A 24,730-nucleotide genomic window follows, 5' to 3' on the forward strand; every position below is an offset into this window, starting at 1 on the left:
GGTATATGGACTTCATCCGTCTTCAAATTGCTCCTTGGTTGACTCTTACTCCACAGACGGGTTTATTGCACCAAGGTCCAGTACTTATGGAGAAACCTTCCTGTTTTGGTCTTACAGCCTGGCTCGAGAGGGCGCAATTGAGGAAGAAGGGTTACTGGATGATGTTATTACTACCTTGCTGGCAGAGTCTAGGGCAATTTCGTTGGCATAGATCTGTCAGTCAATGATGTGATCTTATTCTCATTCCTTGTTAAGCATTACCATTTGGATGTGTCTGCTCAAGCAGATGCTTCCTTTGGGGCCACGATTCTCACTGCAGGGATATCACAGTCCCTCCCCTCTTAAGGTCTGCTTTGGTACATCCCATTTGTCTGAACTGATCCCTTGGGATGTAATGAAAGGAAAAATTAGTTCATTACCTGATAATTTTCTTCTGTATGGTTTCATTTTTTCTGGGTTCTATGTAATTTCGGGTGTTTGTATTGTTCTGATTCTGTTGTTTCTAAGGCACAAGTTTTGCCTTTATTTCATAGTTCTTTTTCTATTTAGAGGTTGGAGTTTTTTCTCTGGAAGTCACTTCCTTTCACTGCTTTGTTATCAAAAACTGGTGTGGTTGCTAAGTGAGGGAGCTTACGAGTCATAACTGATTAAAGTTCTTTATCTATACCTGCTGGGGGATGGTCAGAACCCATTTGTCTGGACTGATCCTTTAGGACTAAAGGAAAGAAAATGATCAGGTAATTAACTAATTTTTCCATAACCACATAGCCAATTAAAGGCAAAACTAGTAAATTCACCCTTCTATTCACTATAAACTATTCACTCATAAAAATATGTCAAATAAACCATTCTGTCCAATCGCATTCCAGACTAACCACATCCCTAGAAATATTTTTATAGTTAGCAGACTCAGTGGATATTTAAAATATATAAAAGCCAGTCATAAATTCGGGCTGCTTCCACTTCCCTCTCCCTTGTCGCTCTGCCCGCTAGATCAAATTAAAAGACCCAGTGCTTCAATTCTATACAGTAGTTTGCAAACCCTCCCTCCCCCCTTTTCTTTTTAACCCAGAGGTAGCTTTGATATATATATTTTTTGTTTGTTTCGCTGGGACAGCTTAGAGAGGGAAGGGAGGGGAAGAAGAAGAAACAGAAAGAGAGAAGGACCCCCTGCAAGGACCATACTTACATACCAGAATTGAGTTAGCCAAAGGATGGAAAGGACAGGTTCTTCAGTTTAAGGCTGAACTAAGATACTATTCTTATGCCAACTGCAACTACCCAAATTAAGGGCTAGTACCAGTCTTCCAAACAAGGCCTCAACATGTCTCCCACACAGATTTGCATAGTACTGGCATCACATATCTGACCCTACTCTGCCTCTTGTACCCCTGATCAGAAGCACTGAAACATTTCTTCTTCACAACAGAGATTAATCTTGCTTAAGAGAGTAGCATTCTGCAGCGACAGAAAACGCCAGGTGCTGATTTGCTCTACACACTAGCTGGCCCAGAGCATTGAAGGAGAACTTACCAGAGGCTGGCTTGGCCTGGGGCATCTGCCGTTGTTGAAGGACCTCATCTTGTGGGACATAGTTCCGTAGCTTCAGCTCCCTACAAAAGAGAGAACAGCATGTTTAGTTAACCTGTGTTAATGGTCTAATAGCCAATTATACTATTACTGATCAGTTATTTCCAATTTCCTGCTTGAGGCCTTTTGGATGTTACGTGTAATTTAACCACCACAAGATGCACAGTTAAAAGAATATTTCCTTTCTAAGGTTAATATAAGTTCTTGGTCAGTTAAGTCAGTGGTATGTAGTATTTATCTCCAGCATTCTCATTTCACTCTTAACATGAAAACAGAATCCAAAATCCTCGGATCTGTCACCAGCAGCAGACCTGCCTCACACTCTGAGCTGCACTGTTAACCTGTTCCCCATCACTTGTTCCCACTGAGAAAGCCAATGACTGTTTATTTATTTATTTATTGCATTTGTATCCCACATTTTCCCACCTTTTTGCGGGCTCAGTGTGGCTTACAATACATTATGAATCATGGAAATACAATTTGTTACAACTTGGTTATGGATTACATTGTGATGAGTTATTTGAGTCAGAGTTATCGTTAAGGAGTATAATCATGAAAAAAGCACTGAAACATTGGAAGGAAACAAGGGAGACAAAAAAGGGCAATATATAATAACAGGAAAACACTTGGTATACATTTTCTGTGAGTAAAGGTATGAGTGTGGTGAGGTTCCGGGGGCTGAGAATTCAGGAGTGGTTGTATTGATGCATAACTGAACAGTGATTGTGGGCTTTATGTGTTTTGGTTCTTTCCGTAAATTTTCTCAAAAAGATGGGTCTTCAATAGTTTGCGGAAGGTGGTTTGTTCGTAGATCGTTTTCAGGTTGCGTGGTAGTGTGTTCCAGAACTGCGTGCTCATGTAAGAAAAGGTTGACGCGTGCAGCGCCTTGTATTTCAAGCCCTTGCAATTAGGGAAGTGGAGGTTGAGGAAAGTTCGGGATGATCTTTTAGCGTTTCTGGGTGGTAAGTCTATTAAATCAGACATGTAGGCTGGGTCTTCACCGTGAATAATTTTGTGGACTACTGTGCATACTTTAAAAGTGATGCGTTCCTTGAGTGGGAGCCAGTGTAGCTTCTCTCGTAAGGGTTTTGCACTTTCATATTTTGGTTTTCCGAAGATGAGTCTGGCTGCTGTATTCTGGGCCGTTTGAAGTTTCCTCAGTATATGCTCTTTGCAACCTGCGTATAAGTGAGTTGCAGTAGTCCAGATGGTTGAGTACGAGGGATTGCACCAGGCTGCAAAAGACGGATCTTGGGAAGAATGGTCTTATTCTTTTCAGTTTCCACATGCAGTAGAACATCTTTTTGGTTGTGTTGTTTGCATGAGTTTCGAGTGTTAGGTGGCGGTCGATAGTGACTCCAAGGATTTTTAACGTTTCTGAGATTGGAAGGTTTAGTTTAGGTGTGTTTATAGCGGTGAATTCATTCGTGTTGTACTGGGAAGTGAGTATCAGGCATTGAGTTTTTTCTGCATTTAGTTTCAAGCGAAATGCATCTGCCCATGTGTTCATGATTGAAAAAGTCTCACAGATCTTGAGCATTCATTTCCATTCTGCTAAATCACATCTGGCTCTATGAGGGTCATTTTATAAACTATTTCTGAATGTGGAACAATGATTTATGCAGATAAATGGGCTTTTATAAAATCAGATCATCCCTTGAGAGTACACACAGTGCCAGCTGGGGCACACTTGTACAGTAGGTATGCTCAAGGGTGGAGTTTGAGTGGAACAAGGGCAGAGCAGAGATTTACATGTATATTTTATAAAAAGCATGCATTGCACCTAACAGTTGACCTTGCACTATCACTTTGGTATTGGAGGTTTATAAAGGAGCCATTGTGTGGCAGTTTATTTTTGGTACAGGTAATCTACTGTAATATTTTATGCTATACAAAGATATGTTGTTTATGGCTGTGCAAATTTGTTATCCACAAATACATTTATTTTTAAAAAGGCATACATACATTTAAATCTGTTCTCAATCTAAGCACTATTTCTACAGGAATTCCTGCTAGGATTTTATAAAGACCCAAAGATGGGCATTTTCGATATGACATCTAAGTCTGGCTGTGGACGTTTTGCACTAAATGTCCAAAATCTGAATAGAAAACATGACCATTTTCAAAACCTCTTTTATTTTTTTAAAATACCATTTATAACAAGGTTTTGTACTCTGTGCATTTATGTTTTCAGGCCACGTTCGAAAAAAGACGTACAAGTAAAAAACAGAGAAAATCAAGTCATTGGTATGTAGGAGGGGCCAGCGTTTTTAACACACTGGTCCCTCCAGACATCCCAGGAGAGCAATGGAGCACCTAGGGGGCACTCCTGTGGACTTCATATAAATGCTCCCAGGTACACATCTCACCAATGTTCCCTTATCTTGTCTGCTGAGCCCTCCAAAAAAACCCAAAACCCTCTACCCCCAAGCTGTACACTACTACAATAGCCCTTATAGGTGAAGGGAGCACCTAAATGTGGGTACAGTGGGTTTCTGGTGAGTTTTGGAGGGCTCACAGTTTCTACCACAAGTTTAACAGGTAGGGGGTGGTATGGACTTGGGTCCACCTGTCTACAGTGCACTGCACCCACCACTACACTACTCCAGGGACTTGCATGCTGCTCTAATGAACCTGGCTATAAAATCTGAGGCTGTCATACAGGCTGGTGAGTACTATTTTTATTCACGTTTTAGGAGGGGGGGGGGAACCGGTGGAGCCAACAGCCATGCAAGTTGCAGCGTGCACCCGGGGCGGACCGCCCCCACCTCAATATGCCACAGGTGCTGCCTTAGGTGCGAGGAAGTCAGCGGGGTACCTCCAGTCGCCGATGCTGGCACTCCCTAAGCATGCACGAACTGAGAATGCTTGGGGAGTGCAAGCGTTGGTGGCTGGAGGCACCCCACTGACTTCCTCGCTCCTGAGACAGAACGAGGAGGAAGGGGGTGACTCAGGCAGTGGATTTCGTCAACTGGTGGGGCTTCAGCTACCCCACTAGCCGTTGAACAGGTACTGTAGCTTTGGAGGGGGTCTTCACCCATTCTCTCATGTACCCCCTGTGCCTTCACTCTCTCTTTCTCTCTCTCAAATGTGCCTCTCCTCCCGCATTCTCTCTCAATTCCCCCCTCCCTCCCGCGGTTGCCATCTCTCCCAGACGGACGGCGGCTCTCCCCTCCCCTTGCCATTCACCTTATTTGCAGTGTATTGAAATGCTGCCTAGGCCTTCACTGGGCTTTTCCTTCTAACCTAGCACCACCTTCTGAAAACAGAAAGTTGTGTCAGAAGGGGGCGGGATGGGTAAACAAGATAAACCGGGAAAGGAGGGAAGAGGAGAGTCACCAGCAGTCTAGGAGGGGAGGAAGAGATGCTGAACCAGGTGTGCAGAAGGGGAAGGGAGACAGGGAGGGTGGTTAAAAAAATTAATCACAATTAATAATAAATCAGTTAATCGTGATTAACATGCAGCCCTAGTTTAAATGTATCCCACAATTGATTGGCCCAGAATCCTAAATCGGAAGCATCTGAGATCTGATAAGTAGGTATAGATGGGAATATGAATGAGATAAATTTGCATGTACTTCCTCACTTGTACACAAATTATCTCATGTATATTTATCATATGTATCCTGAAAACCTGAATGGCCAGGTGTGTTCCGAGGACTGGGTTGAGAACCACTGGTCTACATTAAAGAACATTTTCTAAACCAGTTGAGTTCATTTCGCTGAATGGGCAAAGGATAGAAACAGAGAAAATGAAAGCAGATAAAGATCATATGGCCTATCCAGTCTACCCAGCCATACTATCTACTCTCCCTTCCTCTCCTTTAGAGATCCTAAGTGCTTGTTCCAAATTTTCTTGAATTCAGATACAGTCTTCCCTCCACTGGGAGGCTATTCCTCGAATTCACCACCCATTTGGTGAAGAAGTATTTCCTCAGGCTACTCCCAAGTATCTCCTTTCACCTTCATCTTATGTCCTCTCATTCAAGAGTTTCCTTTTAATTGAGAGACTCACCACCTTTGCATTTATGAATATGTGCTACAGAATGCCATATGACCCTTGCTTCACACTTTTCATGTGCACTTGATGCCCACTCTTCCGCTTCCTGTCTTTTCCTATACCAGGCCAGAGTGCACTGTGTTGTCATTGAGCATTTTTAAATAACTCTGATGTTTAACATCAGACTTTTATTAAACTGCCCTACTGCTGGTTAGTGTCACCAGCTAATTCCAGTTCTTGCCTAGTTTCCTATAAGAAAAAGCAACTCTTGTTATGCAGAAATGTATACAACCAACATTGTTATAAAGCTTGTACCAAGGGAGGAAAGCAGGCATCTTAGAGTGCTCATACATATCAATGATTTAGCTTGTGGATCAAACATTTTCCCTGGGTGCTATTAAAATATTAAATGTACTAATTAGGCTTCCTTCAGATTAAGAGCAAGTCATTAGTCATGTATTACACACCTCTAGCACTAACTGCTTTGTGCAAGTGGGGGGAGAGGGGGCGTCAGAGAAAACCTACAATTATGCCAAACTGACACCTCCAAGATTCTTAAGCATTCAGCAACAATGCTTCCTGCCCTTCTGTTTAAGACGCCAGGAAATGTTCCAAGTAGCAATGTTAGGGAACTCAAACTTGTAAATATTTCAATTAACAGTTTAAATAAACTAGCAACAACTACCTACTTCATTTCTGTGGCCATACTTACAGGGCTGACCCTGTCAAAGGAAGGCTAGGCATCTGCACAGGACAGCAAAGGTTGGGGAGCGGCAGGGCAGCAGTACATCTCATCCTCACGTGCCTTAATTTTGCCGCTGCCCTCCTTCTTCCAGAGCCAAAGAGGCAAAAGGATTCAGCTGCCTCCTGCCTTCCTCCAGAGTTCTCTTGCAAAAGTTGCCAAAAAGCACCACTAGGCATCAAGGACTACTGCATTATACCATGTACAAATCCGGCATCATCAGGAGGCTTGTTGCCATCACGCATAATCCGGACCCGCACAATAATGGTGCACATACAAGCAGTGTTTTACTCTACGTTCAAGTGTTACTCCACAAGTTTTGTTACGAGAAGCCAAAGAGAAGTGAAGCAGATCTGCTTGCCCAAACTTGTCTGTAAATAACATGCTTACCCTTGGAAATCTCTCTTGCAAGAGGTTACCCTTTTACAACCTTCTGAAAACTTCACATTCAGCTGCATTGTATTCTTTAAAAATGACATGTGGCCTGACGGCCTGGCACTAGTGGTAAGGTAGCTCAGGTACACGACTGTTAGGATCAGCACAGCTGGGCATGCCACAAAAATCACACTGAAATAAAGAACAGCAACCCCTGGCAGTAGGAAGAGAGACCTACAGGGGGATCAGAATCTTCTTTGCCTCAGTCAGCAACAGGTCTATAGAAAATACTTGGCATAGATGGGGATATATGCCCCACTTGTGTTTCCCTGTGCACTACAATGTACCATGAAAATTACAGCAGGTACATGGTCAGTCTAACTGGCTCTCAGTGCTCCGTAATACAAGTGTTGGCTGGTTGGAAGCTGACCTTATTCTTCCCTTCCACCAGCCACACACTTTGCAATTCCCCAAACAACTGCAGGCACCAACCTCCCAGATACATATTCACACCAACACTCCTCCCATAGGTATAAGTACACCATTGCACCTGCCACATATGCACACATACCCCATGCCGCCCTTACCCAACTAAACAGCTGCTGCTAGCCTACTGACAGATACAGGCGTTCATTTTCAAAGCACATAGACTAACAAAGTTACATGCGCTTTAAAAATGAGCCTCATGATCTACCAATGTCTCCCATATAAAGTCATGCCCAAGTCTTAATGATGGGCTACTTCAAATGTGTTTCATTCTTGATCCACTTGCTTTGGTTTGCCTTTTTTTTTTTTTTTTTTTTTTTTTTAAGTACATGATTAAGATTTGTTTTATTGCCTTGCTGAAAAACATACCATGGCTGTATCTTCTAGCATGCTTTCCTTAGCCTCCTGGCTGTAGGAAGGGCATCTTTAATTATCCCCACCCAAGATCTGAAGTCATCATAAACTCAGTTGTCATGTGTCTTATACAAATCACACACCTATTCCTAGTCCTTTCCCTGATTACAGCATACCATTTCTGATCAGTCTTTCCATTTTGACAGATACTTTGTACTAAAAGCCATAAACTCATAAAATAATTCCTGATTAATCATCAGTGGGGAAATAATGACCAAACAAAATTCCGTGTTTCACGGGCAGTTCTTGGTTTGCTCCCTGTTACAGGCATTTGTTTGTATGGTGTTCCAGACCAGCAGATGTCATCCTCTCCTTAGAAACAACCTTGAATGTTTAGTGTAGCTCTGTTACCACCAAGACGCCTGGATATTTGATGTGATAGATCTGTCCTGTGGAAAACATGACTATCTTTCAGCCTTGGTTTTCCCTTTAATCTTATACTTCCTTTCTCATCCTGCTATAGAGAGATGAGTTCTCTCTTATGTGGTGCCCTTTCCCATCTCTAAATATCCAGTTCCCACATTTCACACTTCAGCTGTCTCATGTACCTGTTAATAAGATGCCTGTAGGGGGCTCTTATGTCTTGATACAAGGGCCCAGTGTACTTAGAGGCAGATGCAGCAACCAAACGTAAAAAAATCTAAATCGTTAAAGTCCCTAACGATTTTAAAATAACGAAACATGCACCAAAAAAAAAAGTCACACATGCTGAGATCGGTAGTGAAACGTACAATGTATCAAAGAATCACAATACACATCGTTAATCGGCCCCCAAATCATGCGCAGAGCAGCCAAGCGTTATGTTAGCTGCTCTGCGCATGCCACAAACAGTCAAAACACAGTCAAATCGCAAGCACATGGCTCCCAAATAAAAACAAAAATAAAAAAAAAGGGTCGGGAGGGGGCAAGGGCGCTCATCAGGAGCGTCCTGTACAGACGGCCTTGCCCCCCACCCCCCCCGCTGCTCCCCACTTTCCGCCGCTCCCCCCACCCCGAAAAAGCAAAATTCTAGCAGCCCCTGCCCCCTCCCCACTTTCCGCCGCTCCCCCCCACCCCGAAAAAGCAAACTTCTAGAAGCCCCTGCCCCCCTCCCTTCCTCACTACTCTGTCACCTCAGCTCCGCCTCCCGACATCCTCCGTCCGCGCCCCGCCCCCTTTTGGGGTCGTCGCCGCCATTCCCCTCCTCCATCGGGCCCCCCTTCCTCTTACCGGGCCCGTGCAGCGCCTCTCTCCTCTGTCCGAAGGCGCTGCACGGGCAAGAAGAACGCTGAATCAGCTGATGCCTGCCTTCGCCTAGCTTCGATAGAGCGTCTTTCTCCTCCTGGGCCCGCCCCTGTCTGACGTCAGTAACCTACGTAGGTTACTGACGTCAGACGGGGCGGGCCCAGGAGGAGAAAGACGCCCATCGCGAAGGCAGGCATCAGCTGATTCAGCGTTCTTCTTGCCCGTGCAGCGCCTTCGGACAGAGGAGAGAGGCGCTGCACGGGCCCGGTAAGAGGAAGGGGGGCCCGATGGAGGAGGGGAATGGCGGAGACGACCCCAAAAGGGGGCGGGGCACGGACGGAGGATGTCGGGAGGCGGAGCTGAGGTGACAGAGTAGTGAGGAAGGGAGGGGGGCAGGGGCTTCTAGAAGTTTGCTTTTTCGGGTGGGGGGAGCGGCGGAAAGTGTGGGGGGGGGCAAGGCCGTCCGTACAGGACGCTCCTGATGAGCGCCCTTGCCCCCTCCCGATCCTTTTTTTATTTTTATTTTTTTATGTGTTTTCTGAGGTCCTTTGGACCAATCACAGCGCTTTTAGCTCTGCTAATGCGCTGGGATTGGCTCAAAGTTTGTTTATTTTTTCACTTAACACTTTTTCCTGCCACGGAGCTGTCCTAACGAGAGGTCCAGACCTCTCGTTAGTTTTCCTGCCTTTTTCCTGCGTAAAGGCAATCGGAAAAGGTTAGTGCATGTCGTTTCAATGGGGTTTTCACACTAATTGCTCATCTCCATTCCGTTTTCGTTAGCTGCTACTGTCGTCGGAAAATAGGCTTAAGTGCATGGAAAGGATAGGAAATTCTTCCCTGAGGGCTCATTTAACGATGAAAAACGTTTAGTGCATCTACCTCTTAGTTTCACAACACTGAAATCAGAGGAGGCAGAGAGAGATTTTTACAAACTTTAAACTAAAAACTGCCAATGGGACAGCTCAAGAAATAACTGCAGGTCACAAAGCTTTAAAGAGTCCTTCATGCTGAAGTGCTACTTTTAGCAACACACTTCATGGAAGCTTTTCAAGAACCTCTTAATGCACAGTCAAATGGTGCAAACACTTCTGAAATAAGCTGGAAAACAATTTAGCAGTTGCTTCTCTGCTAACCTATTAATCCCGTTTGCTACTTAAATGTCAGTTCCTGGTCCTAGGCAACCAGTGTATAGGCACCAGTGTAGGTGAGGATCCCTGTGTGCTAGTACAAGGGACCTTCCGTTTTTGGTTTTTAAGAATTTTTAATCATACATATACACATATGCAAAAGCAAACAGCTAACCCTGGGAACTAAATGCTGCTGCCCAGGATATAAAATCAAAACTTCTCTGCAATAAATAAAATCACCTTGTCAATTCCAATTTTTTTAAATTTCTTTTTAAATATATACGATGAAGGGAATTGCCACCAAAAACCAACAACCACCAGACTCCACGGCCTCAACTACGAAACCAATCAAGACCATTCTTACCGAACTGAACCTGGGACAGAAGATCCGCTGAGATGGGAAGTCAGAAAGAAGCCTCCACCTGAAGGCAAACCAGATCCCCGTACCAAGGTCTGCGAGGCCAATCAAGCACAATCAGAACCACCGGACCTCTGTGCCAACTGATCCTGAGAAGCACCCTGCCTATCAAAAGCCACAGGGAAAAGACATACAGCAGGCCTTCAGATAGCCATGGATGGCCAGAGCATCCAGGCCCTCCAGTTGAGAATCCCTGCAATGACTGAAGAATCACGGGACTTTAGCGCTGGATGAGGTGGTCATCAGGTCCAAGACTGGAACCCCCCCCCCCCACACACACACACACACCTGCAGTCCACCAGATTAAATGCACCATTCCCTAAGAACCACTCTCCGAGATCTAGCACATGCCTGATGAGAAAGTTGGCATGCATATTTTCTACTCCTGCCACATGAGCCGCAAGAGATCGAGGAGATGAACCTCCACCCAGGCCAGCAGCAGCAGTGCCGTCTCCTGCACCAAGAGATAGCTCTTGGTGCCTCCATGACAATTGACACACGCTACTACCATCGAACTGTCCGAGAGAACTTGAACCGCCTTGCTTGACAGGAGGTTAAGAAAGGCCACCAACGACAGCCGAATCACCCTGGTTTCCAACCAACTAACTGACCAACAAACTTGGCAATCTCATATATAGAAAATGTTCCTTCATGTGTTAAAAGGTTGAGGAAGCAACTAAGATGAGAACGTTGCTCAGTTTGTGGTCATACAAATAGAAACCTTACCAATTATCAGCTATTATTTTTCCGTTTTCAGAAGCACAACATGCTTTGCCACAAACGAGTTAACAAGCCCTCTTCAACTGTAAACACCAGCAGCAAGGAACAGGCCCCGATGAACACAGAGAGGTCAAAAGCTTCTCACCTCGGTTTCACACTGACTTTGATAGGAATGTGTTTACTATTTTTCTGAACTGGAACCTCACTCACATCATCAGCTTCCAAATTAATACATTTTATAATGTACAACTTTAAAATTGTTTCTAGCTATCAACATAAGTTGTGAAAGTAACACCAACAGAATCCACATTAAAACCATTTTCCGTATCTCAAGGTCTTATACCAGATGTTATTACTGAACCCTAGCAAAGTGTCTCACTTCAATTTTGCTTTTGAGGGGTCTCTTTTTTTTTCCAAGATCAAAGGCACAGCAATAGAGGCAAATATGAATCTCTGTTTTTTATTGGTACTGAGCTTGAAGCTGAGTGAATTTCTCATCCATCTTTGTGAGACAAAATTCTCCTACAGTGAAGAAATAAAGGTAATATTTTTAATATTAGGACCAAGACACACACTGAATTATATGAATTCTATCAGTGGAGGAATTTCCAGGAATTACTCAGGACAATTATTTTCAATTTTCTTGACAGTAATTTGATGATTCCATTTTTGGATCCTTTGATCAAAAAGAGCAATCAACTGGGTTTCAAAAGCCAATAAACTCCAGGAGCTGTCCCACTGGATGTTTGAGCAATCCTGTAAGTGGGCTCTTTTCTCAGACTGCGATTCTCTTTATTACAGCACATGACAAAATGAGCTCAAGCTGAATGTCATGTGTTCAGATAGCTGTTTTTATCTTTTGACCACTTCTTTTGAGAACTGTGATATAATTTGCACATCATGTGCTTGCCAGCCTCTCCTATTTCATTTGCCCAGGGACTGATTATCAAAGAGGGGAAGTATCATTCTTTTTATACTTTTACAAACTTAGAGGCTAATGCAGTAAACTGTGCTATACTTTAGGGTTGTGGCTCATTCAATTTTCCCATACTAGTTTTACTCCCCAATGAAGACAGACCTAGCATAGGAAAACCTGCCAACACCCCTACCTATCTGCTAACTCCCAACCCGTCAAAAAATCCCTTTGGCCCAGTGGCCCCTAGTCTTCCACCCCCCATCTCAAAGATCTCCTTGGTGGTCCATGGGCCTCCACCCCATCCCGTGATCCCACCAAACATACAGAAGGGCCAAAGAGGACTCCCTGTCCCCATAACCTCCAAATATAAAGTTAGCAGTCAGGAACATTGCCCATTTGCTCTTGCCTCCATGCTACCATCTTGGAAAGTCATGTCTGACCCTGGTGCAAAGGGAGGAGTGAGTGTGCACTGCTCCTGCCTCCCAAAGAGGTGAGAGTCTGGTGGCCCCAAGATCATTTTTAGCATCAGAAGTGTGTGTGGGGAGGTGGGGGGAGATCAGGAAGTCTGGTCTACAATAACGTCAATTGGATGTTTTGTGCAAATCTGTGTGCATATGCTTCTGGTGCACTCTGCACTGGTAACATACATTTTTTCCACTGGGCCAATTTGCAAACTATTTGGTTACTGAAATGGAGAGCTAAATACTTGCATTAGGATTGTGTTTGGAAGCTATGCACTAAGCATTAGCGCACAGCTCAAACACAAGCTTACTGGATCGACCCCCTTGGGGTCCTTGCAGTGATCTTAGGTGACTAAGGAGGCATTTTTGTTGTGGATGTTGCTCAGTTAAACTGTTCCAGTGTCTAAGAACTGATAAAGAGTTTTATATTGCCCTTTATGACTAATTATAAAACAACTTTTGTTGTCTATGCAACTGTGTGCCTTTGTTTTTATATTACACAGGAAACCCATCTTTGCCACTTTGCATGCAAATGGTAGAATGTAGGTTTAGCTTTAGATTTAAATTTATTTGGTATACTGCTGTTCCTAATATATAATATAGCGGTATGACATAGGAATCATACCTGGAATCAAAGCTTTGGAGCCTCTGAGGAACATTTTGCAACTCAGCTTGTCACAGTACATTGGCAAGGGGGTAACTGATAACCTCCTTACTAGACTCGAAACATGCTGGATTTTTCAACAAGACACTGTTAATCCTATCAGGCTTAGTCAGTTATTAAATGGAATGTGTTCCTGTTAACATATTTTGTGATTTGCCTCATCCCCCTTTCTTTCATGATCCCTCGAGTATTATTTGGAGTTTTCTCCCTTTGTACTTAGGTTTCTTTAGCTACAAGTCATGCTCTATATTTCTTCAGTAATTCTCATTCTCTGATTTTAGGACATTTCGTTAACGGTATAGGGTGAAGATGGAGAAATTAGATCTTACCTGATAATTTGCTTTCCTTTAGTCCCTCCAGACTGGCTCAGAGAAGACTGATGGGTTGTCAATATCTACCAGCAGGCGGAGACCGAGAACTCTGATTCTTCAGTGAGCCAATAAGGACCCTGCACAACTCCTCCTGGAATCAGTATCATCCTTTCAAAGCAAGAGGCAGAAGTAAACGAGTCTGCATCTGTGCTACCGTCCAACCCCACTATAGACACAATTGTATAGACAAAGGGAATACTGGCTTTTGATTCCAATTTTTTATATTTTGGTGCTTATTTAATGGTTTGTTAACCTTAAGAAGACGCAAATAGAAAACGCATCTAGGAAACTCCCAGCAGAGCTGTTCCCTCAAGGAGTAAAGCAAGAGTCAGTGAACACCAAAAGAACACAAGTTGAACAACACGAAAACACCGGGCGGGATTTGGGAGGATCTGGAGGGACTAAAGGAAAACAAATTAGCTAGTAAAATCTAATTTCTTCTTCCTTAGCATCCCTCTGGACCAGCCCAGAGAAGACTGATAGGAAGTAACAAAGCAGTGATTTCAAGGGAGGGACCCACTGCGCCCTGTAGTAAGACCATACTCTCCAAAAACAGCATCCTGACGAGCCTGAACATCCACTCTGTGGGCCGCAGAAAGGAATGCAAGAAAGACCAGGCTGCTGTTCTACAAATGTCCAGAGGAGGAACCAGGGAGCGCTCAGCCCAGGAAGACACCTGACCCCTGATAGAATGTGCTTTAAGTCCCTCCGGGTCCAGCTGAACACCCTTGGACAGATTGGGGGACTGAAGCCACCACCGCAGGCTTTGTCATGCCACCGCTCAGATGAGCAAACTCATCCACAAAGAGTCGGACTGGGGAGACCATGTAGACAGAAGAAATCTCTGCTAAGGCCTCATATGAACTCTGGCCCATGGAACAACCTAAGCAGATACGCAGACCCAATAGTAGAAGCCACCGATTGGTTCACACGATAGGATGTCAGCATTTTGGGAAGGAAGAATGGAACTGGACACAAAATGACCTTATCCTTGAAAAATTCCAGAAAGGGTTCCCTACAGGACAGGGCTGCAGCTCAGACACACACAACATCAAGGATATGGCGACCAAGAAAACCGACTTCAGAGTACAGTCCTTAAGCGAACATGAAGACAGTAGTCCAAAAAGCAGTCATACCAAGGCTGACAACCAGATTAAGGGAAATTACATACATCTTAGCGGAGGAAGAAGGCTGACTCCAAAAATCAACCAACATTCGGGTGACTGGCTAAAGGCTTGCCAAGGGCACAACCTAAACTTTAAGAGAAGTTAGGGCCAAACCTTTACACAAATTATCCTGAAGGAAATCCAAGATATGAGCTACCGAGGCATGCAAAGCAACAGCTCCATAATCTGCACCCCAGCTCTTGAAGATTCTCTACATCCATACATAAATGAAAGAGGTAGATCTACGCCAAGACCACAGCATTGTGACAACCACCTTGGACAAATACCCTCTCTTCCTCAGCCTAGCCCTTTTAAGAGCCAAGTTGTAAGACAAAATTGAGCCGGATCTGGCATGGCTACCAGACTCTCCGAAACTAGGAGCCCTCAGCGACAGTTCAATCACGAGCCGCATCAGGTCTGCATACCAAGGCCTCCTTGGCCAATTCACAGCCACTGAGATCACCAGTCCCCTGTGGCTTTTGATTCACTGAATGACTCAACAGAGAACAAGGAGCGAAGACATATAGCAGATCCATCGGCCAGGGCTGAATGACAGCATCGAGGCCTGCCAACCTCTGATCTTTCCTGTAACTGAAGGATCGAGCGGACTTGGCATTCTGGTGCGTCGCCATGAGATCAATCACTGGGATGCCCCACCAATGGACAATGCTATCATAGGCTGTGCAACTGAGGGACCACTCCCCTGGTTCCAAGGTATGACGGCTAAGAAAATCTGCCTGGATGTTCTGTTTCCTGCCACGTGAGCAGCTGACAGGCCTGACAGATGGTTTTCTGCCCACTGCATAAGAATCGCTGCCTTCTCTACCAAGAGGCAACTCTTTGTTTCACCCTGGCAACTGACATAAGCCACCACTGTTGCACTGCCAGACAAAACCCTCAGGGACTTGTTCCCCAGAAGATCCTGAAACTGCTATAGAGCCAACTGTATCACCTGGTTTCCAACAGATTGGTAGAGCAAAGCACCTCCTCCCAGGACCAGAGACCCTGAACCAGATTACCCTGACAATGAGCTCCCCAGCCCTGACGACTAGCATCAGTAGTCGCCACCATCCACTGCGGCGGGTCCAGCTGAACACCCTTGGACAGACTGGGGGACTGAAGCCACCACTGCAGGCTTTGTCATGTCACCGCTCAGATGAGCAAACTCATCCACAACGAGTCGGACTGGGGAGACCATGTAGACAGAAGAAATCTCTGCTAAGGCCTCATATGAACTCTGGCCCATGGAACAACCTCCAGCAAGGCTGCCATTGAACCCAGTATCTGAACATAGTCCCTGGCTCTCAGACTTGCTGTGGAGAAGACCCAGGATCTGACCCTGTAATTTCTGAATCCTCGTTGCAGGAAGGAACACCCAGCCCTGGAGAATGCTGAAATGGACACTGAGGTATTCAAACATCTACGTCGGTACCAAGTGACTCTTGAGAGGATTGATTACCCAACCAAGGGACTCCAGAAACTCAACCACCCATGCCATTACCCGACAGCTCTCCAGATATGACTTTGCTTGAATTAGCCAATCGGCCAGATATGGATAGACTAGAATCCCTTTCTTGCATAGGGCTGCTGCCACTACCACCGTGACCTTGGAAAACGTATGAGGCACCGTTGAAGGCCAAATGGCATCGCACAAAACTGATAATGCTGACCTAAAACTGCAAAGTGAAGGAACCTCTGATAGGCCTGAAGAATCAGGATGTGAAGATATGCTTCCATGAAGTCCAAGGTGGTTAGAAACTCCTCCAAATGAACCGCCAAAATAATAGACCAAAGAGGGAACCCCAAGTGCCCAATTCACTCCCTTGAGATCCAGGATGGGCCTGAAGGTACCCTCCTTTTTTGGTACCACAAAATAAGTGGAACAACAACCAATCCCTAATTCAGTTGAAAGAACTGGGAATACGGCCTGCAGTCAAATAAGCCTCTCGAGGTATCACTGACTGCCCTTACCTTCACACGGGATCGACAAGGACTTCTCACTGAGCTTAAACTGTGTCTCTAATGTCCTGATGCACGGGAAATGACCTACCAGTCTTCCTAATCCCTTTCACCAGAGGGTCCATCTTTCTCACCTCCTGAGACACAGGCTCCTCATCATAGAAGAAACCAAGGAAATAAGCTTCGGCAGATCCCCTTTATGAAACACTTTGACTACAGAGAGATCCTCCCACAGGGGCAATTCTTTTGAAGAAGGGAAACCCTCTCCCGGAACTTCACACTCCCTGTCTTCCAAAGGAATATCTAAGTTCCCTTCTTCCAAAAAGGGCCCCAAGAGCAAAAACTCCAAGTGAGCCTCATCCTCCTCCTCATTCAAGGCCACCCTTGGACACTTAGGAAAAGAAGAGATCCCCCAAGAAGGACCCAGCTCCATATCAGCCTGGTGCTTGATCTGCTTTAACAAAACAGACTTGTGCATTGCTAGGACAAACTCCGGAGGAAATCCCTCCCCTCCCCCCCCCCCCCCCCCCCCCCCCCCCGAGAATCGACCCTGCACATCCCTAGCACCTGAGGCAACCACAAAAGTCTGCAGGATGAGCCGCGAAGGCTGCTTGAATGTGGTGCCTGAGAGTTCAAGATGGTGGTGGTTCCTGAAAAAACGGGAACTGCTGGCCTCTGAGCCATTATCTCCACATTTGCATTAACCGATGAACTCTTAACATCGAGGCCCCCAGTGTCCTCGGAGTCACACAATACTTGCACACTCCTGCAGTGGTAAGGCCCCAACGCTGACAAGCAGCACATTTGTGAAGATTGCTGGTCTCTGCGCCATGAGCTCTGACAAACACAACAGCGAGCTCACACACAAAACTCCCCCGAGTTCTGTGGGAAACAGTCCTGAAGTTTGACACAGAAGACCAAATGTTAACGACAAAAAGGGAAGCATACTCAATTAAAACTGCCTCCTTCCAATCCCTTTTTTCCCCCCTTAGTGCTGTCTGACTGTCCCTTGTGGCACTCAAGGCTCTCTTACTGCAAAGGGGCCGAGGGAAAATAGGGGGGGGGGAAGGACTCTGCCACCCAAGTGTAGTACCCCCAGGACAGAAAAGAACCTCGATGGGCCTTAACCCCTCACCAGTAAGAAAGCACCACCGATGGAGCACAGATGCAGAATTGATAAGAAGAAAAAAAACTGTGTGTTATATTATATATATATACTGTATATATATATATATATATATATAATTATTAGTAGTAGTAGTAGTAGTATTAATTTACATATTTATTTTAATGGAGGGAAAACAAAGAAGAAATAAAAGAATCCTGAGACTGAAAGGCTCACCACATCCATCACCTGCTGGAGACTGAGAATACAGATTCTAGGAGGGGTTGTGCAGGGTCCTTACTGGTTCACTCAAAAATCAGAGTTCTTAGTCTGCACCTGCTGGTAGGTGTGGACAACATCAGTCTTCTCTGGGCCGGTCCAGAAGGATGCTAAGAAATTAGGTGTGAGCGGTGATACATCCTGTCCTTTCCAGTGTGACCATGATTTCTGATCTAACTACTACTACTACTAACTAACATTTCTAAAGTGCTACTAGGGTTACGCAGCGCTGTACAATTTAAACATAGAAGGACAGTCCCTGCTCAAAGAGCTTACAATCTAAAAGACAAGAGAACAATCTAAAGACAAGTGAACAATCTAGAGGACGAGTGAACAGTTAATCTGATAGGGTGGATAGATTGGGGCATTCTATATTTCTCGAGCGGTTAGGTGCCGAAGGCAGCATTGAAGAGGTGAGTTTTAAGCAGAGATTTGAAGATGGGTAGGGAGGGGGCATGGCGTATGGGTAAAGGAAGATTGTTCCAGGCATGGGGTGAGGCAAGGCAGAATGAGCGGAGCCTGGAGTTGGCAGTGGTGGAGAAGGGTACTGAGAGAAGGGCTTTGTCCTGTGAGCGGAGGTTACGGGCGGGAACATAAGGGGAGATGAGGGTGGAGAGGTAGTGAGGAGCCGCAGACTGAGTGCATTTGTAGGTAAGGAGGAGGAGCTTGAATTGTATGCGATATCTGATCGGAAGCCAATGAAGTGATTTGAGGAGAGGGGTGATATGAGTATATCGGTTTTGGTGGAATATAAGACGTGCAGCGGCGTTCTGAACGGATTGAAGGGGGGATAGATGGCTGAGTGGGAGGCTGGTGAGGAGTAAGTTGCAGTAATCAAGGCGAGAGGTAATGAGAGCGTGGACGAGAGTTCTGGTGGTGTGCACAGAGAGGAAAGGGCGAATTTTGCTGATGTTGAAGAGGAAGAAGCGAAAGGTCTTGGCAGTCTGTTGGATATGCGCAGAGAAGGAGAGGGAGGAGTCGAAGATGACTCCGAGGTTGCGGGCAGATGGGACAGGGAGGATGAGGGTGTTATCAACTGAGATAGAGAGTGGAGGAAGAGGAGAAGTGGGTTTAGGAGGAAAGACGAGGAGCTCGGTCTTGGACATGTTCAGCTTCAGGTGGCGGTTGGACATCCATGCCGCAATGTCGGATAAACAGGCCGATACCTTGGCCTGGGTCTCCGCGGTGATGTCAGGTGTGGAGAGGTATAGCTTTCGTCTGCTGCATAGACTTGTCACCCTTTGCAGTTTAGCATGATCATGGGCGTGTTTTAGCCCACTTGTGAAGTCAATGACTGTCTTCCATGTAGTGTTTGTTTTTCCTAATGGTCCCTATCTACTGCTATGGCAAATACTGCTTGTGTGTTTTAGGTCTGATTTTCAGAGATATCTGCCACTGGATACAGTAAAGTACCAGCAGCAGGATTTCCCTTTATTCATATAATCAGTAGTGCTGTGCATTTAAGTAGCGCTGAATATACGTATATGCAGCAGCCAGCACTATTCAGATGCATACCAGTTCCAGATATAGCGGAATTACAAAAGGTTCAAAGAGCGTTCAAAACGATAAAGGGGATGGAACTCCTCTCATATGGGGAAAGGTTAAAGAGGTTAGGGCTCTTCAGCTTGGAAAACAGATGAATGAGTAGAGATATGATCAAGGTTTACAAAATCCTGAGTGGTGTAGAACGAGTAGACGTGAATCGATTTTTTACTCTTTCAAAAAGTACAAAGACTAGGGGGATGCTCAATGAAATTACATGGAAATACTTTTAAAACAAATAGGAGAAAATATTTTTTCACTCAACGAATAGTTAAGCTCTGGAACTCATTGCTGGAGGATGTGGTAACAGCAGTTAGTGTATTTGGGTTTAAAAAAAGGTTTGGACAAGTTCCTGGATAAAAAGTCCATAGCCTGTTATTGAGACAGACGTGGGAAAGCCACTGGTTGCCCTGGGATTGATAGCATGAAATGTTGCTACTATGTGTGTGTGTGTGTAAGTTTCATCTTCATACTAAAGCACTTCTTGGGAACTAACCACTTCGCTTTCTAAGAGAATCTGACCTCCAATTTCTGGCTGTGTGTCTTTCTTTGCCGTTTGATTTCTACAAGTAAACCTTGATTTCCTGGTAGATGTTGTGTCCCACCCATCCTGCTTCCTATTGTTATATGATCCCTAATCAAGAGCAGGAACTTCTGGTGTCACTTCTTATTTAAGAAAAACAAGTCCTTGCCATCACCTCTGGTAGTCTTATGGTAATTAGCATACAGTAAGCAGAAGAATGAGAGGAATAGCACAGTGCAAGATCTGTGGGGATACAATGTTCAGACAAACTATGTGCAGTGGAGAAGCAGCTTAATGGTTAGAGCCGCAAACTGAGAATCAGGGGAACCCAGTTCAAATCTCACTGCAGATTCTTGAGATTTTGGACAGTTATTTAACCCTCCATTGCCTCAGGGACAAACTTAGGGGCCCTTTTACTAAAGCTTAGTGTGCGCTAATAGACATTAGCACCTGCAAAATGCTACGTTTCCTATTTTATACCTATGGGCCACATGGCACTTAGCAAACGCTAATGTCAGTTAGTGTGCACTAAGCTTCAGTAAAAGGGCCACATTGAGCCTGCAAATAGGTGGGAAAATGTGAGATACAAATGCAATAAATAAATAACTATTAAACATCTTGGATCACTTTGGACTGAGTGGTAACATCCTCCAGTGGATTCAAGGTTTTCTTAAGCTCAGATCATATCAAGTGAAAATGGCAGGTTCCATTTCTCCTCCTTGGTCCCCTGATTGCGGAGTGCCTCAGGGTTCTCCACTCTCCCCCATTTTATTTAACGTAATGATATCTCCCCTAGGTAGCAGACTGGAATCTGCAGGTTTCAAAACCTGCATATATGCAGATGACATCACTATTTACTTCCCTTTCAGTAAATATATTTCTGAAATCTTACACCAAATAAAACTAGGCTTTGACCTCATGGAATCTTGGGCATCTGAATTCAGACAAACACAACAGGGACAAAACACATTACTAACCTGTACGATTCCACTTCCTTCAATTCATTTACCATTGATTAAACTTCCTATCCTATAGAATCCACTCTGAAGATCCTTGGTGTTATCATTGATCATCAGCTCAGGTTTGAACAACATGTTTCCCAGGTCATTTCCAAATCATTCACAACCCTCTGGAAGCTTAAGCGCATCAGGCCCTACTTTACATCTAAAACCCTTAGACTACTGGTTCAATCTCTGGTTCTCTCACAGTTGGATTACTGTAACGCTACATACTCAGGTTGTAAGGAGCAGGTCCTAAAAAGACTTCAAACTGTACAAAACACAGCTGCTTGATTTATTTTTAAAGTACCCCATTTTGAGTGAGCCACTCCTTTATTAATTAGATTACATTGGCTCCCCATTAAAGCCAGGATCTCGTTCAAGCTACGTACCTTTATATTCCAGATATTACATGGACTGGCTCCACATTATTTGAACCATTTAATAGAAATATCTTCACATAAAGCCTTCCTTGGAGCCAGGGACCCTCTCATACTTCGTCCACCAAATTTTTAAAATGTGGTATATAAATCAGTACTTTCTGCTGATTTCACGTATATTGGAACCAAATGTTGGAACACTCTCCCCAAATCTATTAGATTTCATTCTAACTACTTACAGTTCTGAAAAGTGCTAAAAACTAATTTCTTCACCAATTCATTCCAGAATTCAGTATATTAGTTAATATAACAATAACCAGTTGATAATCTTGTCTCTTTTCTGCACTGCGAATCTATCAATATGTCCACTATTTGTAGTTTATCTGCCAATCTGTTACTCTCAGCCACTTCATCATTCTACTTCACTATTGCTGAAATTCAAACTCTGTATTTTTAATCTAAAAACTGTAGGCCACATTGAACTCGAGCTTGTTTTCGGGATAATGTGGGATATAAATGTCATAAATAAATAAAAAATAATAAATATGCCCTCCAGGGAAAGAAAAACACCTACTCTACCTATTACACACTGCTTTGATAGCTTTCAGGTGGAAAATAAGATTAAATACTTACAAGCAAATGACCTATATGTCAGGATGATCATATTCTTAAATGCAGAAATATGGAGTGTGATATAAGGAAAGCAGAGAGAGTCCCAAATAATTTCAGCTCACTCACTGATAAGGATGACCCTTCACCTATCTGGAAACTAAGCCTACAACTGGGTCCAAATAAACATTTTATAATCTACTAGGAAAAAATGCCCGTTTCTGAGCGCAATGAAACGGGCGCTAGCAAGGAGCCCCCTCCCTCCCTCCATCCCTCCGAGCTACTTGCCTTGTTCGCTGTGGCGTTTCCATTTCGGCCCTCGAGTGTCATAGCTCCGCCCTCGACGTCATGACGTTTTGACGCGAGGGTGGTGCAGACACTCCAGGGCACACCGGATATCTCGGGCGCCTCAACTTCCGTGGAGGCTTCAGAACGTTGGGGTTGCCTTTTATATAGAGAGATATGCAGAAAGCAAGGCAAAAATGTATGGATACTAATGATAACGGACCAGTTGGGCTACCGCACTATGGGAAGTGGGGAAAACGGTTATAAGAAGCCAGATCACTGCTTATGCGAACTTTCATTTGGCTGACATTTGATTCAGCGCTGGGCACCCCCGTATTTAAGTATGGTTGTCCCCTCCCGAGCACCGGCAGCATCCACCTAAAGCTACCCACACCAGCATTGGCATTTTCCTTCTTCCACACCCCTGAAGAAACAGGAAGTTACATCAAAGTGTGATGGGAAGACGCCAGGGCTGATCCACGCTGCATTAGGTGGAATGCTGCCTGTGCTCAGGAGGCCACAACCGCACTTAAAGGTAGACTGGGGGAGGGTGGTCTGAGAGAGAGGGGGTTGCCAGACACAGGGATGGAGGTTTTGACAGCTGCAGGGAATGTGAGGTAGGCTTTTGGTGCTCTGAGAAAGGACCGAGTCCATGCCTTGAACTGGCCCTGGTTGGGGCAGTATGGCATAAGAGAGGGATTCCAACAACGAGCAAAAGTTTAGTACAATAGGCCGGAAGTTTAGTTGATTTTTAATGGACAATTGGCAGACCTATATGAGAAACACAGGGGAACAAGGTAGGGATGCCCTTTACTCTTTATTCTTATTTTGGAACTCCTTGCCATCCAGCTACAAGCAACTCCTGAAGTTACTGGGATTCATATGGGGAGGCCATGAACAAAAACATCAACTATTTACTAAGGGTACGTTGTTAATTTTAAGCCACCCAGAACATGGCATGAGGAAAGTCACACAGATAGAAGACTTTGGGAGTTTCCTGTGGTTGAAAATCAACTTTGACAAGTCAGAAATCCTATGACCATGGGTGGGAGATAATAGGGGAAATGTGATCTTACTATGTGTTTTGAAGGAGGGGAACAGTTGTGCAAGAGTACAGTAGAACTGTTTTTTTGTGGCTGCAGAAAAGCCCTAGATTTAGTTACTATAAATTGGCATTGGAAAAAGGGAGGGGTGGAGCAGGGCTACCAGACATGCACCTTTATAATATAGCAGCATTGTTACAATGGGTTCAGGAACTCTAGAAGAACGAGAAAACAAATGTCTGCCACTGCAGTCTAGGAAAACGATAGCAAGAGATTATGACAGCATGATTACATTGCATATGACAGATAGCCTGGGCTGGGTGAAAGGATTACAGGATTTGGCTAGACTTCTGCAGAAAGCTTGAAACTGGTGGCGATGGTCATGAATGCGGTCTGTTAAGAGTTTTTCCATTTTTGGCTGTGACAGACAGCACACAGTATGACAGCAGAAACAAACAGGAGAGTCTACTGCAAAAGTAGAACAGACAACCAAACCACAGCAGCGAACCAAGGACGGACAAACACAGCAAGAGTTTATCCAAATGTCAACTTTAATGGAAACAGGACCTAACCTGGCCAAGTTTTGGAAAAACCTTCATCAGGGGTCACACAGGTTTCCACAATAAATTCACAGATTCAAAGTATGAACTGCATTAGAACATATTCTTATGTTGTTATCCACAGAGCTGGCACCTATGTGCAAACACACACACACCCATAGCTCTCTTTCTGCCTGCCCCCAGCACACATGCATACCCCTTCCCTGCCACAGCTCTCCCTCTCTCTGCCTCCCCTCACCCCCCCCCAGATCTGTCAATCACCACCCCATATATTCTCCTGTAGAATACACTCTCCATCCCAGTAGCTGTCTCCCAATGATTTTATTGCACTTGTATCCCACATTTTCCCACCTATGACGACTCCTCCCCCAAAAACTGAATTCTCAATACTGCTCTCCAGCTTTTTATTTTCTCTACATGCACTTTTTTTTTTTTTTTTGCTGTGTTTGATTCCAGGGTCATTCTTCTTGTCAGTGATGGCTTATGATCATGACAAACACCGCTGGTTCAGGCTGGCCTCAATGAGTATCACTTCTTTCTCTGTACAATACCTGTTTTTGCACAAATAAACGGTCCCACTAACTAATCAGCAATCAGGAAATCTGGGTGGCTCAGTTTTACTATCTGAGGCCCCAAGTCTCTCACTCCTTCGAACCCACCTCCCAGCTCGGCCCAGTACAAAAAAGGAAAGAAGAGTAGCTGTGCATCAGGCCACATCCTCCTCCTCTGCCTCTTTGGTGCTGAATGCAAAACTTGTACCACATGGTTTAAAT

General features: G+C 44.6%; 1 protein-coding gene across 1 annotated transcript in view; it reads right to left on the reverse strand.

Moving 5' to 3' along the window:
* CCDC12 (coiled-coil domain containing 12) overlaps positions 1-24,730 on the reverse strand; it is a 105,046-nt gene that overhangs the window by 21,938 nt on the left and 58,378 nt on the right. The window contains exon 3 of the mRNA XM_030196863.1: positions 1,534-1,613. Coding sequence (XP_030052723.1) covers positions 1,534-1,613 — 80 coding nt within the window. The remainder of the gene's footprint in view (positions 1-1,533; positions 1,614-24,730) is intronic.

Source organism: Microcaecilia unicolor, chromosome 1, assembly GCF_901765095.1.
Source record: "Microcaecilia unicolor chromosome 1, aMicUni1.1, whole genome shotgun sequence".
NCBI lineage: Eukaryota > Metazoa > Chordata > Amphibia > Gymnophiona > Siphonopidae > Microcaecilia > Microcaecilia unicolor.